The sequence below is a fragment of the Dryobates pubescens genome, chromosome 19, assembly GCF_014839835.1.
Source record: "Dryobates pubescens isolate bDryPub1 chromosome 19, bDryPub1.pri, whole genome shotgun sequence".
Taxonomy (NCBI): domain Eukaryota; kingdom Metazoa; phylum Chordata; class Aves; order Piciformes; family Picidae; genus Dryobates; species Dryobates pubescens.
Genome location: NC_071630.1, coordinates 17,692,401 through 17,709,471, shown reverse-complemented (window position 1 = coordinate 17,709,471; position 17,071 = coordinate 17,692,401). Strand labels below are relative to the sequence as shown.

Sequence of the window (17,071 nt, the reverse complement as noted above, 5' to 3'; positions counted from 1 at the left end):
GGATTTGACTCTGATTTATAATGGAGGTAAAAAGTAACTTCTCCTTCCACTCGTCCACTCCATTCAAAATAAAATGGAACTTTCTCAGAAATGCGTTTTCAGAGGTATTGTTCAAGAGATGGAAAAAATTCTGTGTGCAATATGGTTGTTGCACTGAAGATTTTACAACTGAAATACATGAACTGAACTGTGAGAACAAGGTATTAGAGCTGGCAAGTGAGGCCAAGATCATTAAAAGGACTTGAAGACCACCCAGAAATGATGCAGAGATAGATATCAATACAGGTCATCTATTTAAAGCTAGATAATAGGCAAATGTCTTTTGTTTATGCCATCACAGTGATTTGCATTGCAGTCAGCATTTTCAGACAAATACTTTGGACCAAGCTGAAGTTAAATTTAGCATGCATCACTGTGATTATTTAGACTGTCTTAACATAAGCTCTCATAGGTGTATCAAGAGTAGTTTAGATAAAGTTGACATTTTTAGGACAGCAATTATTCTGAAATATGCTTCTCTCCCCCCCCCCCCCAATTGGTTAATTGCTCATATTACAAACATCCTAAAATGTCAGATGTTTGACTAGGACTAATTCTAAGTCTAAATTCTAAGTCAAAATTACAGTACTTAATTACTTGGGGGGCGGGAAACCAGCTTATTGGTAAACAATACAGTTAAAAGTCTTCTACTAAGAAATCAGACCGTGGCCCTGCAAATATTTATGAACTGTTCAGACATATGAGACAAAACGCCTTGGACTCTGAATCATGCTGTAACTTCATACTGTACATCTGTCAATGTATCCTTGAATGCTAGGAGAAATAGCTAATGTATCAAATATTCTGTGCCTTATTTGGTTATGTGACTCCAAAGTTTGGAAATACTGCTTTTACACCCTTTCTTGTGTGGAACACTAGCACATGGTGTCTTTAATTGCAGATATTTCTGGAACATATTATATAATATGGAGGAAAAAAATCATAACTTTTATTTGGGGAAAAATGAAGTGGGAAAACCAGTCAGAAACAGCTTGCTATAAGCTAATTGCTGCTCTCTCCACTAATTTCTGATGGTTACTTTTCCTATGTTGTTTTGCTTTGGGAATCTAGAAATGTAATGTATTGGAACATTTACAATGTGTTTTCTTTTTGATTCCCACTTCTTAGCTAAAATGCATAAATGTAGATATTTTTCTCCTTGAAAACCAATCACTCAATCACAGGTGATGCTGCTGTTGCAATAATCTAAATCTGGCCTCTGAAGACGCTGTAGTGCTTGTTGTCAAACTCTCTGATTATATTTTTGGTGATATTGCTCTTGATGGAAGCTGGTAGTCTCTCTGCATATAATATTATCATCAAACCTTATTTTATGCAATAGACCTGCATTTATTCTCTATTAAAATAATCAAGCACTTCTTGTTTGCAAACAAATCATCTGGCCTTGTAAAAATTAACCTGAGTAGCATTAGAAGACTGACAGGCGTGGACGTGTGTGTATGTGAAGTCAAACTGTGCTAGAGTTCTGGTTCTGCCCTGTCTCTTACGTTTTTTTCTCCAAACAACTATTGGGTAGTGCCATGTCTTTGTTTCATTCCTTGAACAGCTACAATAGTTTTAATTTCTGAACTGTTTTGAGCTCCAATAACAGAGCCTACCTAAGAGTTTACAGCAAATAATGGAAGCAAAAATTGTATCATCCAAGATACAGAAGGATATGTTTTTGGAGGACCTCAGTCTATGTCTGTAGAGTTTTGTTTGGGTTTTATTATTTTATTTTTCTTTTAGTATTTGCAGATATCTCTAATTAAAAAGTGCCCCATGTGGCATGACCTCATGTTACTGCTAGTCTTCCATTTGTTCCTGCACAGTGTTCAATGCCCCAGGAAGTTTCTGCTCAGAAAATGAAGCTAGAATTGCTCAAATTAGCTGCATCTTCCTCTGCTGAGATTGGCCAATGCCATTTTTCTTACTCATAGCTTACAGAGAGTTAAAGAATGAGTAGAGATCTTTAGAGAAAAGGAACAGCTATTTTAACTTCAGTTTATCCTAATCTTTCCAGAAGAACCCCATACTTGTGCTATCTACTTACCAGTTTTAATCTTGAAATTGATTATGAAGTGTCTCAAAAGCTATTCATTTTGGAGTATTTAATTGTATACTGATATAACTGTATACACCTGGGGGTACTAATAGGATATTTTAATGAGCATCAATAACTTAACACAGGCAACAAATACATTGTTTCTGTCCCAAAGAGTGTTTTGTTGAGAAAACACAAATGTGAAAATGTGTTCTGGAAGCACTCTTAGCACTGAGTGGTCATCTTGCATTGCTTGAAACAATATTCTTGCTTTTGTTCTGTAAACAAATAGAACTTTCTGTCATAAAACCTATTTTTGAAGTGGTAAAACCAGAGGAATAGTCCCACTTGCTCTGCATATGCAGAAGCATACCTATTCAGCATAAATCTAATTTACATGTTTTGCATTTGAGTGATGCTTTTAAATTAATACAGATGGAATTTTTTTTTTATATAGTAATTTTTAATAATGAGAGGGATCTTAGTGCTTAATTATGTTGTTGGTAATTGGTTTTCTTTTGCTTTACTAAATAGTTCCAGTAAACACTTAACTAAGTTTTGATAATAGGTCTGCTGTCATTACCTCTATCATTATAAGCACATTTGGAAAAAAAATTCAAACACAAAGTAGCTTCTTTGGAACATATGAAGTCCTTTTGCACTGCTTAAATTTTTCACAGAAGGAAATTAGTTGAAGGAGTAGCTTCTTAACTTACTGTTTCATGTAACCAAAATTCACGAGAAGTTAATTGCAAACTCATTAGTGTTGGTACTTGTCAGAGCTGTATTGTAAAAGTTAAATTGCTGTAGCTAGGCAGTAGATGTCTTCTATTTTCTCCAATACAGTACTAATGCCAACCTGATGAACAAATCTGAATACCAAATGATGAGGATTTCTGTACCTGAATGAAAAACTTAGGAACGTAGGCACAAAAGTTGTCAGGTTTGGTTTTACACTTCCATGTGTTAAAGAAATGGGCTGTATTGAACTTCCAGTATGCACAAATCTAATTTGATACCAATCTGTAATGCAAATAGAAGAAAATTTGTCATGTAAATAGAGGAAAGTTTTACGTTTGGGTTTATGGCATACAGGAATTTTAATACAGTTGGCACCTTGCCATTCTGTCAACACTCTGCAAAGCAGAGGTTTCTAATTCAGCACATTATTTACATGAACTAATACAAACAAACAGGCATGTTCATATCCACAAATAACTTCTCATTAATGAGTTTGTACAGCCACACCTGCTTACATAAATGACAAAGTTTTTAGGCTTGTTTGTTGTGTGTAAATCTGTTTTCGAATTGAGTGATACCTTGTGCATTTTGATAGTATTTAAAAATAGACTTTGAGGGTTTTTGTCTTATAAAGTCTTCATTACCTTCAGTATTTGAAGTAAATGTGAAATCAAGCTGTAACTTAATGTTGCAGAGCTGTGAAGCCTTTCAAGAGACACAGAGGATAGCACAGAGCCTGCATGAGCTGTACTGCCAGAAGCTCTCAGCCCGTGGGCAGCCTGGGCTCTGAGGGTGAAGCAGGAGCCTCTACAACTTCTTACTGTTTTCCTCTACTCCTCATGCTGTGGCCTTTGAGTTGTTAGTGGCCTGTCTTGCAGTGGCTCTGCTGGGCTTAGCAAAGCCCAGCAGACCTTCAGCTGAGGATTATGGGTGGGAAGTGATCATAGAGGCACATCCCTGGAGTGCCTGGAGGGTGTCCTGCATGGTGGCATGGGATGTGTAGCGAGGATGCTGAGGGTGAACCTTCTGGGAGAGTCACTTCTGTGGAGGCAGAACAAAAAGTGCTGGAGATTGGAGAAAGGGACTCCTAAGCATTCCTGGGCATTGTCAGTGGCACTGGGGAAACGTCCATGCTGGCTCATGGTTGCTGCTGGAAGAGGTTGGAACTGGTCACTGTTCCTTTGGTGTCCTTTGCTCTGTGATCCACCTAGCAACCCCCCTGACTGCATTCCATGTTCCCTTACATTGCTTTCACCTTGCTGCGGCTTCTCTTGCTTTCCTCTGTGCCTAACTCTGCCTTTTTCATGCTGTCCTACCCAATGAGATTGCTGTTCAAAAAAGGATTGGACGTGGCACTTGAAGCTATGGTTTAGCTAGTCATGAGGTGTTGGGTGATAGGTTGGACTTGATGATCTCTGAGGTCTTTTCCAGCCTTATTGATTCTATGATTGTGTCCTAGTGGCTTCTGGAGACAACCAAAGAGGTCTTAGGGCTTTACTTCTAAAATAAAGCCCCCTGACATTAAACAGAAAGGTCAAATCAGCCACTAGTGAAATGAATGCTCCATCTATAAATAGTACTGTCGTTTATAACTGTGGTAGTTGTAGGTTATGCCTTGAAAAATTTTTCAGTGATCTTGAACAGAAAAGAGTAAAATGCAAATAAATCACTGTTGGGTGTGAAAAGGAAAATAATGATAGTTCTAAACAATCCCACTGGTATGTTATCTGTCATAAGAATCAGTTTGGTAAATAATGTCTCTTTTCTCTCTTCTTTGGGCTCTGAGATACTGCCTGGCTTTACTGACCTTGGCAGCATTGCTTTTGTTGTGACTGGTATTAACTTCTCTGGTCTGTCTTTTCTCCCTTTTGTGTTACGGGGGTAGGAGAGGAGGAGAGGAAGGAAGATGCTCTTAGCTTCCCCTGGTCTTTGACTGGGGTGGATCCCTGTGCTGTTCATTAATTGTAAATACCTGTAAATACTGTATATTTTGTACCTATTCATTGCATTTCGTTGTATATTGTAGTTTTGCTTGTAAATACAGCTTTCATTTGTTTCTAACTGATCTGGTCTGGCAACTTTAATGTTGGGGGAGGAATTTCCAACCCACCACAATAGCACTCGAAGGAATGTAACAAAGATAATCAGAAGTAAACCTGGAACAGATTTCATAAAGTCAGGTTTTATTGCAGTTTCCTAGTAGTCCTAGTAAGAAAAAGCAATGCTTCAAAGCAAGGTTTGTAACACTACCTGCTTTTTAATTGCCTGCAGTTTTCCAGCTGGGCTGAAGTCTTCTAAGCTCTCTACTTACTTCCACCTTCAACTTTTTCTGATCTTCAGTTATACTTGCTTAGCCACTTCCACAGACACAAGTTGTGGTGGAGCTGGTTTGATATTTGATAATGTAGGGCAAATTTTTTCTTTGACTTAACACTTGGTTTTGAACCATCCTTCCTGGAAGATAGCAAGGTCTCTTTGCTTTTGCTATTTTAATTGAAAGATCCACTCAAATTTAGCCAGTTTGAAAGAGGTTTTAGAAATATGAATGAGGGTTCTGTTGTTCTTTTCCTTGGTTGCTATTACTGCCTTTCTAAAACAGCCATCAGTTGTGAACATACCATAGATGGGGATTACTGAAGCGTTCCCTATCATCGTGGGATGCTTAATTGAGAGCAGGGAGCAAAAGCCAGAGATGACACACAGGAAGTGGGAGTGCAAGTTGGTAGGTGGGGAAGAAATCTAGGCTGATGGTAGGTAGGGAATTAAAATGGAGATGATGATGACAAAACACTGGGAAAATATCTGCATTTGGAGTGTCTAAACTGCATTATATTTTTATGCTGCTGCAAAGAAATCTTCTTTGGCTTGCTTTGAAATCTGACATTGTTGATCAAAATGAAAAATTGCTTGAAAATATGAAGCATTTGATTAGATTTCAGTACGAGAGAGCTGAATCACAAAACCATGCATGAGCATTTGAGACATGCACTTTCTAAGAAGATTTAAGGATAAAAAGAGGACAATTGGCAATAACATACCGGCTGAATTGATTCAGTGGGCTCCAGAATTGGGGGTAGTGTTGCTCTACCTGTATTAAGTTGTCCTATGGGAAATCACAGTGTGTAGCTTTAATTTAGGAGCAGCAGGGCACTAGCTTCTCAGGATCTATTTCTGGAAGATAATCTGCCATCTTTGCCTGCCTTTGTGTTCTACCAGTAATACTACAACAGCTTTGGAGCTGCCTCGGTGTGTTCGTTCCATTCATTGTATATAATGTTATAAACCTCAATTTAGGAAAAGAGAGAGGCAGAGGAGTACATAGGAAACCAAGGGCAAAAGTAATTTATAACGTTCAAGGAAGCTGTTTTGGTGGTGGGAGGGTGTTCAGTGCAAAACGGGCACGTTGCTGAATTTAATCATTGTTAAGCTACTGTAGAGAGCCACATTCAGAACTGATCTCTTTGATACCAAAGAAATATGTGGTAGATTGCCTCCTCTGAAAACATAGCTCTATTTTCTTATTCTCAAAATGAGGAACAAATGTGGACATTGAAATACCTGGTTTGTACAGCAGCTGAACAAAGACAAAACCTGTAAGCACTTCCATATTTTTAACATGGTAAACATTTTAGATGGTTTAAATTATCATCTTTCTATTACCTCTTGGTAGTTTGACTTGCATTTAATATCCTGATTCATTCCTCCTACACTGCAGATAGCTAAATGTATTCATAAAATCATTATTAAGTTGTGTGACATCTCAGCCATCATGATTCTCTCATCCCTTTTTTTTAAGTGTTTATTTTAAAGCTACTTTTGATTCTGGTCCTAACATCTGGGATTTTATATGCCTGCTCTTTCTTGCTTTCCAATATTATTTCAATTCCCTGTGCAGTCATATTTCCAAATGCTTCTATACACTTACTGTGAAATCAGATTGAGGAGGGAAAACCAACTAATTTAATATGCTTCAGACTAAAATGAAAGGAAAAAAAAAAGGGATTTTTTCAGTGCATAAGAAAAATCCATTTCAGATTTCTCTGTATTAGGTGCTTTTACAAAACGTGTACACATAACCTTACACAGTCTCTTTACAAGAACTACTTCAGTGAACTCATATTTTGCAGTTTACTTTGCTCTCCTTGTTCCCCAGGCATGTTGAGTGCCTGACTTTCTGTGGCCTGTTGCAATTCTGGGATGAGCAATAGGGAATGTTTTTTTTGAGTTAATTATGGCTATTAAGTGCTCTGAGGAGCTGATAACTGATCAATTGATTCTGTAAAGCTTAAATGAAAACAAGATAACATTGCTACTCAGAGAATTAGTTCAGTTTGTAGTAGTGCTTATGTGACTTCCCATTAAAGATATTAAGAACATTAATTTCTCTTTATTCAAAAAGTTCTTTTGTGAGGATACTATAGGTGGTACTGCATTTTCCTACTGAAGAAAAGGTTTTCTTTTGTCACCTGAGAAACTGGCATAGCATGCTACATTACTATATGTTTTCCAATTAAGACTAATGGCTAAATGGAATTCCATCACATGTTTAATTAGCCAGGAAATAGTGCTGATTTATTGTTGCCATTTTCATTTTTAATGAACTTTGGTTTAACCTTAAATAAGTTATTTGTATCAAAGGACTTCTTAATACCCCTAGCATAAGTCATACCTACCTTTTGTATTTGTTTTGTTCCACCCTAGAAGCATAAATGTTGTATAAAGTCAATGTATTTATTTAAGCCAGTAAGAGGGAGCTGAATTTCTAGCTTAATGCTGGGTAAATTGTTGTGTGTTGGCAGCTTATGCCATTGTGTCTAATTCTAAGATAGTCACAAAACATGTAAATGTGGAATTACCTGTGGGAATGCAGAGTTAGTGCTCCCCAAGATCTCTCCTCACATAGAGGACTGGGCAGAGAGAGGATTGACTTGGCAATTAAAGGTGAAAGGTCAGCTATGCAGTGCATGAAACTGATTCAGAGGTGCACTGGGAAAACAGTTACAGTTCCAACAAACTGTCTGCTGGAAGTTAGGCAACCCGTTATAATTGCTAATCAAATGCTGCTTATTTGCTGTGTACTTAACGCTTAAAGAGCCTGTTGTGGCATAATCTGTTTGCACCATAGCCCCTAACTAGTTGCATACTGCAGTACAAATGACAGCAGGAGTATACTACACCCCTCCTTAAAATACTGTGAACTTCAAAAGCTCTTTTCAAAGTTGCAGTAGCATTTTGGCCTGTTATTCCACAGTTATCTTTTTCCCTGTGAATGAAAGAAAGATCTTAAAAATACTGTTCTGGTTCCTATCTGGTAGCAACAATATTGCACAAACTTCCCTCTACAGGCAAAGTTTAAATTTGAAAGTTTTTATGTATGTTTCTTAAGTTGCATTCGTGGTATCCTCAGATTGTTTCCATTACTTTGGTCTCTTGCCTTCAAGAAATACTTAAGTATGAATATAATTCATTTCAATGTAGCACACTATCATGATTCGCATGTGCACACTCTAGAGGAAATGCCCGTCTCGGGTATTCAAGGGAATAAAATTAAATGGTGCAGCTTTTAGGTTGGGGGAAGTGCAGGGAGAGAAATCTGTAAGCAAAAACTTTATTGGCTGTTGTGTGTGTATGTGGGCATTTTGCTTTTATGATGTGGGGTGGTTTATGGTTTATTTTTGTTTTGTTTTCCCCTGGAATACAGTACCCCTTACTGTGCCATTTGCAATTCCCTGGGCAGCAGTCCTGATTATTCAGTCAACACCTCAGGGGAAAGCATTAATACTCCTTTTTTTTTTCCTTTTAATCACCTTTTTTTCCTGCCTGTTTTCTAACTCAATGACATTTTAGATTGTGTGGAAGAAGGAGAACAATGAAGAAGAAAATAAGTGCTTAAATCTGAAAGAGTAGTTTCTGTAAAATTTGGAATTCTGAACACTGGACTTCGTAATTGGTTGGATTTTACCTTAAACCCCCTTCTCTCTCTCTCTCTTTTTTTTAACCTCTTATATAAAGCTTTTTCTTCCCATGTTCTTAATTTGGTGGCTTTCCTAAATGGCAATGAATAGGATCCTCTCTAAGTAGACATTGTCAGGTAAATGCTCTGAAGCGTACTTGTGCACTCTTCTGCTGCTCAAGAGAATTTTAGTGTAAAGGAAGCCTGAAATATTTCTCCATCTCCTTCTCCCCTCCGGGCAACACTGGATCTGTTACTTTATTCAGCATACTCAAAATAAAAGGGTAGTTTGTAGTTTTTTATTTTTAGTTTTGACTTGCTAAGAGATAACTTTATCTCCTTTTTTTCCTTGCCTTAAGAGCTGGTTTTGTCTTCATTATAAAGAAACTTTTTTCTGCATATATAACATCCAGCACTTAATAGCTCATGTGGGGCTAACTTAATTTATATTAAATAAAATATACCAATGCAGTTGAGTGCAGAAGTTGTATGTATGTATGTATACAGAAGAGTACAAGGGATGAAAATAGTTGGGGGAGAGCCCTTTGGTTTCTTGCTTAATATATATACATGTGTATACACACATCTGGAATAGACTATAATAAAATATAGGTAATATAGATGATGTATCTTTACTGAGTCATCAGATAATTGTAATCTAATGCTAAATATTCTATTTTTCTTACATTTTTCCTTGCAGATTTGTTCCTTACTACATCACCAAGTTCATCAAAGACACAAAATATTCAGTTTGAGACATGGGTAAATAAGGTAAGAGAGAAAAATCTAACAACCATTCTGTTAAGACACAGATGCCATAAACAAAAATCTGATGCTCCTTGTTTCAGGAATGAGTGGAATGGATGTTGAGGCACTGATTGCATTATTGCATTTAGACTGCAGAATATCACTGCAAATGTGTTACTCAGCATAAGTTCCTCTGAATTTTGTTTAACATGAATAGATTTGCTTATCTTTAGAAAAGAAAATTCTATTATTTGAGCTCAATTAGCATAGTGAAATATGTCATACATATAAAATGTCTGTGAGTATATACCAATCTCAAAATACTTTAACTGATCCATTAAAACCTGTTAAATGGTTCTACAAACCTAGGCAATGTAATTCCCTTCCATGGTGGCACCATAAAATGCTTTTTAAACACTTGTCTGTATGATAAATACTTTTCAGGTCAACTGAGCACAGGGTCTACCAAGTCTTCTGCAGGGAGATGGTTTCCTTGTATGCAGAGCACTTCAAATGCACTTCCTCTTTTTACCTATTTTTAATCTGAGCCATTATAAATTCTATGTAAAGGTTAAAGATGGAGCTGATTGCAGTGACTAGAAAAGTGGGCTTTTTGGCTATGGTTTTGCTCCAGTTGTGATCTAGTTGTACAATATCCAAGGATTCAGCTCTTCTCTTTTGTCTTCGATGAAATACCGGAATATTGCTCTCTGCAGGCCTAGGTTCTAATGACAGGAAATTAAAACACAGACCTAAACCAGACCTAGTGGAAAATTGTCATTTCCTAATTAGAAGGAAAATCAAGCTATAATTAAAAGGTGTGCAGCTGTGGTGTAGTTTTATGTATTACATATATCTATAAAGTAACATATCAATATGCATAAGTGCAAATTCATAATCAGTTATGCTTTTGATTATGTTGCTGAAGTAACTCTGTCTCTTCCTGAAAACACAGCAAAATGTACAGACACCTGTGTCTGAATATCACTATAACTGGATTTCCATAAGATTCCAGGATGGATTAAAAATCAAAAGCTCAGTTGCAACTTTCAGAAAGTGCCTTTATTTTCCCCCACTGTAGCTGACATGTCTCTTTATCTACTTAATTTTTCTTATTGATGTGGGGGGTTTGGGGTTTAAAAGCCTAATTTAATTATTTAGGCTGTAATGCAGTTTTTCTATCATCCTTGTCCTGTTTGATAGGATGGGAACTTCACTAAATTTGGAAAAAGTAAGGAGAAGCCCAGTGGTGTGGAATTTGTTGGACAATCCGTGTTTGCAGATTTTGGTGAGTTTTGTTCTTCTAAACTACCCTGGCTGTTTCTTTATTCTTCATATTTTGGTTAGTTACTCTAAATCAAAGAACAAATAAAGATGTTCAGCTAGAAAAGACTGTGTGTGCGTTCTTTCTTTTGTTTTTCCTCCTTTAAGGTGTTATATGTATTTGACTGTAAGTCTTGAAACATCTGGGGATAATTATTAATTCAACTAAATTCGGCTTTGTCTATCCCAGTACATTCTGCACCGCCTATATCTACTTTTGAGAGCCACACTTAGGAACTGATTCATTGAGGTGTATATGTACCTTTTTTTGAGATGTATTTTGTTTGTCAGGATTGTGGTTTTTTCCCTGATCTTGTTCAGAAGATACTATTTGAGTTAAGTTTATCATAAATTCTTCACCTGTACAAAGTAAGAAAGTCAAAATATAAATGAATTGAAATTAATGGAATAAAGAGAAATGTGGTATGAAGTTAATTGTTGTAATTGAGAATTCTGAAAGGCTCTTGCACAGAAGAAAAATTATTTCTGCAAGGGTTACTGAGCACCTATATTCTTTTTTTAGATTGTACTTTTCTAGTTAATTGTGGCTTATCAATGCGTATGTCACGTCATGAAGAACAGGAAATATTGGCGTTGTAGCCCCAAAACCAGGGCTCTTTCTGTGCACTAAAAAATTTTGCAACCCAAGGGAAGGTGCTGCAGGCTGGTTTCTGCTGGCAGACAGTCACAGTCTCAAGCTGCACCAGGGGAGGTTTAGGCTGGATGTTAGGAAGAAGCTCTTCCTAGAAAGAGTGATTGGCCATTGGAATGGGCTGCCCAGGGAGGTGTTGGAGTTGCCATCGCTGGAGGTGTTTAGAAAGAGACTAGATGGTGTGCTTTGTGCGATGGTTTACTTGATTAGATAGTGTTGGATGATAGGTTGGACTCTATCTCAAAGGTCTTTTCCAACCTGGTCTGTTCTGTTCTCTGTAACTTCTTAAAGACCTAATGTACTATATTTACCGAACATGCTTCTTAATTGTGAGGCTAAGACTGTTAAGTGTTGCCAAATGGTAGCCTTGTTGCATTATTTTGTGTTACAATCATTTTGAAGCAAACTAATTTTTTTTTAAATTAGGTCAGATTCTGTGTTAGAACCAGAGTCCATTTCTCTTGCTCTGTGTTGCCACTTGTAAGTACTCTTACTAGTGCTAGCAAAGCTGTGTGGTGACATGTGAGTAGACGACACCTCTGATGGGTAGTTAATTACCCTTAGATTCTTCTCTAGCAACTACAGATGGGTTTACAGATCTATGGTAAATGCTTCTATGGTAGAAGCTGACTAATGATCTAGGATCTGCCATCAAATGTTTTAACATATTTTCTGAAATCTTTGTAGAAATATATGTTTATCTACAAATATAAACACATGTATATAATAAGAAAAGAGTAGAGTACTGTGGGCTTTGCAGTAAAAATAATTAAATGTGTTGGGTTGTTTGTAGCCATTTTCCAAGCTGTTGTTCTGAATAATGTGTCTTAATAGATGCTAAGCAGAAATCTGATTTTGCTTATTTTACGTGGTTTTGGTTTGTTTTGATGATGGCAATGTGGAAAGCAATCTTCCTGTAGTTTAATGTTATCTGTTAGGTAGCTAATGAGCCCAAATGATACATCATAGTTCTAGAAATTTATTGTAATTAATGCAGTTTTAATAACCCCTGGGATGTCTTTGCCAAGAGAAGTTGGAACTGTTCAAACACTAAAGTTAAAATTTTGAACATGTGGACACACTGAAAGCACAGTGATGCAAGTGTGTGGGTTTGGTACAGCCAAGGTTATGACAGACAATGGCCAGTATAGCTAGCTTAGCTGCTGTTTTGGAGTTCCATCACCAGTTGTTTAATACTGTGCTCTTGCTAATTATTTTCAGGTTTTGGGCATTTTTTCTGTCTCACAGCTGATCCCCCAGCCTTCCCATCCACTGAAAGTCTCAAAGGATTCCATCTTTCTCTGTGCTTTCAGTCCCTGCCACTTCTCATTTATTTAACCTCCTGTATATTAGGCTGTGGGATGATGTCAGGTCCAGACTTGAGTTTTGGGAGTATGTGATTTGTGCTCCTACCTCCTCAGTTAGACCTGCTTTCCTATTTGCACCCTATTGCACTTACTCAGTTAAAGATTCTGATTTATTGGTTATGACTACAACTTAGAAAAACACTCAAAAGGTGACTGCCTAACATCAGTTCCTGCTTTCCCAAGTTTAATTTGAAATACTCTTTCTGGTCCTAAGTATTTACTTGCCATTTGAAAAAAGGAGGGAGCGTTGAATAAGATGCTGGAGAACATCCAAAGGCAACTAATTTGGGGTGAGGTTTCTTTTCTTGAACTAAGGAGGCTTAACAACAGCTATCAAGTAGGAATTTATTTGTCTAACTGGACTTAGGAAAAACACAGCAGTTAGGTGACTCATGGGAAGGTGTCACAGATGTTAGTGTAATCTTGGCACCTGGAGCATTCAAATACAATAAAGATTTTTTTTTTTCCTGCAAAATATATATGTGTTTACATACATCAATCCGTATCTGTAAGGCTTGCTGTGTTTCTGTGTATGTGTGTCTTTGTGCATGTATGTCTTAATAGTGAATATGCAAAAGCAGGTGTGAATATATCTCAATATAATTATGGTAGGGTAAGACTTTGTCTAAATTGGAATGTCTAAAATAAGTAGCACTCCCCTCTGTTACATGAGAGCAATGATTTGTGCATTAGCCTGACCAAAGGACAGGGAACAATTGACAAATATGGATTGCCCTTTTAAAAATAAATCAGAAATGCTTTGTGACTTACTTATTACAAATGGCATTTCAGTTCATAAGGTGAGCAGAGCTGGGCACTGGAGAATTCTGCACTTATTTGGCTGACACATTGTCCAAACAAGTAAGAAGCTCTTCATTATTACTTTTTCTATTCTTCTCATGTCACTATGGTAATTGCAGTGCAGTGGTTGCTATAGCAAAAATGATTAATCCTCCGTTGTTGTTATCTGTGTGCTAGCAGAGGCTTTTTATGAGATATGCTTGTACTGTCTTTAGAGGAAATAATAGATACTGGCTAGAATTCTGATAAATAATTGTAATTATACAGAGTTTAAATAATTGTGACTTAAAATAAGGGGGAAATTTGTGTTTGTTAAAGAAATTTAAGGATTTCAGTGGGATCATTTTTTTGCAGTAACAAGATGAATATGAACCATATGTTTGTCACACAAACCTGCTATTTTCTTCTTACTCTGAAGATTAACGAAATATGTCCTTAAGTAGTGACCCAAGAGCAATTAGCATAGAATATTGTGCAATTTATACAGTCCATTAATTATTTTTTTATGGGAGAGTAATGCTGCAGCTACTATTGAACTAGTTCATTCTATTGGGTAGTTGGGTAAAGGAGATTGATAAATCATCCTCTGTGATATCTGATCTGAAAATGTAAAAGTTTGATCAGTTGATGATTTCACTTAGTTTTGGCAAAGAAATTTCTTGCAGCCTGCAAGTAAAAAGAATAAAAAATAACTTTTCGAAATCTAAGTTGATCGTATACTCAACAGTGTGCTTACAACTAACTACAATACCACTTATTTTCTCAAGATAGCATTTAGCCAGCTCCAGTTCTGTTCTTCCTCTTTTACTCACTATTTGTTTTCTTAGCTGCTACTTAATCTTTATCTGTGAAGTCTTCCCTAAGTTATGGAGTCTGTTTATTCTTGCTATGCAAACTTGCTTTTTGATAAAGCATGGATTGGGATTGTTAAATTTATATATCCAACTCTTTTAGGGACCTGAACTCAAATTTTTCTGATGTTTGAAGTTCTTAACTCTAACTAATAATCCTAAACCAATATTCTCTGCTCTTCTTCCTAACAAGTAATTGACCTTTTTCATGCATGTTAACTACTTGTATGACATATGGTAGAAGTTACTATTTTTCTTGTAGTACATTATACCTCATTATTGCCAGTTCATTATGTTTAAACAGGATAACAGGGTGCCTAACCTTTGAGGTTTTTTTAAAGCCATTCATTGTACTGTGCAAAATGTGTTTTTAAGATATTTTTGTTTAAAGTAGACTTCTGTTATCTCACCACTGATGATAACTACAGATGCATTCTTGGCTCCCTCCCAAATACCAACATTAATCCTATTATTTGTTCCTCTATAGGTCTATATTATGACTTAGATACAGTGAGACTTTTCTATCCATTTAGTTTTAAATGTAGTTCCAAAACACTGTAGTTTTCTAGGGGGGGGGTGGAATCTATTTTCCCATATTCTGGCAGGTTCTTTATGTTGCTGACAAACACTGGTATCTCTGGGGGGGTGGGGCAGGAATTGACATTGCTCCATACTAATTTTTCTCAAAGTAGCCCCTATATTTTGAATTAGTTTGCTTTCTTTCCAATGATAAAATTAGTGTGTCCATGCTATTTATGCATTCTTTGTTGAACAACTTAATCTCCTCAGGACTGACAGTCTTCATGGTTAATATAATAAGAACTCTCTACCCAAAATTTAGGCACACAAGTGGCTGTCTTTAATTGGCGTTATCCCTTTAATTTGTTGGCATAAGACAGTTTAATGAGCTTTCTACATGTGCAACATTAGATAGTTCCGAGCTGTGCAGTCAGGCTTTGTAGTTTCTGCCTTAACAATTAGGTAGCTGAAACTAGTACTGTTCAGCATGAACGTGAGTTTCAGTGCTATTTATTGTTTAGTGTGTATTCAGTGTTTTCTTTCCCGCTTGGATTCCACGTAGTACATCTAATACACTCTTTGCATTTAAGAAGATCACACCATTGAAGCCTAGAAGTGTCTTTGTGCAGTTTGCTGGCGTGGTGTCTTTTAAATGCTTTGGTTGCAGTGGAGATGTGAATATGGATTCTTTAGAAGGATATGGAGAGACTTAAAAGTCGGACCTGATTTGGTGCCAAGGATAGCGTTAAAATGTTTTCTTTAATGTCCACAGAACTTTGAATCATCTGGAAAGGCTCTTTTTTGAAGTTGTAATTCACATTTTCTAAAAGCAGCTGACAGTGATTCTTTTAATAATGTGCAATTTTCTTAGTAATTGATTGTAATTATCTTTGTCATGTCCCGCTCGTTGAACACCTCAAGTGAGAGAGTGACAAAAGAATTCTATTAATTTTATTACTTCAGAAGATAAATTTAAGATAATTGGCTTTCAAACAAACCTTTCTTTTGTTTGAACATCAGCTCTGTTGTACTGGTTGCAGTCTTCCTTGCCTGCCTGAGAGGGGTAGTGTTCTGAGCACTACCACAACAGAGCTTTTTCCTCCTCCTTTTCTTACTGTTCTTTAGAATTTTAAATGAAAGGCTCGTGAGAAAAGAGAATGAGTACTTTGCACAGCCAGGAGGAAGAGGTGTGAGCAAGCTATGTGTATGGTGAAATAAAAAGCATATAAATCTTCATTAGGATGTATTGTATTGAAGAAAAGATGCCTTAGATTGTTTGGACTTCACATCAACAGTAGAGAAAACTGTCTTGGCTTTTATTGTACTACATTGAAGGCATATTTTCTCACACATTTTTGAAGGGAACTGAGAACACTGCACTGACAGGAGGTTTGTAATAACACAGGGACTACACAAAGTTTAGAATGTGAATTCAGAAGAGAGAACAGAAGATTCTCAAGGCATTAGAACTTAGTGGTATATGAAGTGCCTTGCTTTTCTGTGGCATCAAGTTCCAAATTGTGAAAGCTAGATTGTACTATCTTAGCCTGCGTAGTTAGCTTATTTGTATTTCCTAGAGAACAGTTTATTTTTAACAGCACCATAGTAAGTTACAATCAGTCTATAAAGCTGACTTAATTTTTGTTTTTCAGTGAGCAGAGGTATGATTACACTGCAGCAGAACTACATAGCTGTTTAAAGTGGAAAGATTTGAATCATGCTCCCCAAAAGCTCTTTTGCTTTTCCGAACTGTGACTTGATCTTGCTACATTGGCTTTGTATTCTTGGCTTTTCTTTGAACTACAATGAACAGGCAGTTCTAAGTAATGATGGACTCACGTGAGCCCTGCATGGTGTAAGACTGCTAATTTTGTCTTTTATGTATTTTGTCATAAGTACAGATTTTTCAGCTGATGAGTATGTGGGACTGTTCTTTTCTTAGCCTTTTCCACTGCCTATAAAGCTTTATTAACTATGTAGTGCTTTAGTATCAAAGTCAAGCTAGAATCATGTGTTGAGAACATGCTAGCTAGT

General features: G+C 36.7%; 1 protein-coding gene across 1 annotated transcript in view; it reads left to right on the top strand.

The window, feature by feature from the left end:
* Positions 1–17,071, top strand: part of ITFG1 (integrin alpha FG-GAP repeat containing 1) — a 72,299-nt gene that overhangs the window by 13,993 nt on the left and 41,235 nt on the right. Inside the window, exons 7-8 of the mRNA XM_009906695.2 lie at positions 9,478–9,548; positions 10,728–10,812. Of these exons, the coding sequence (XP_009904997.2) occupies positions 9,478–9,548; positions 10,728–10,812 (156 nt within the window). The remainder of the gene's footprint in view (positions 1–9,477; positions 9,549–10,727; positions 10,813–17,071) is intronic.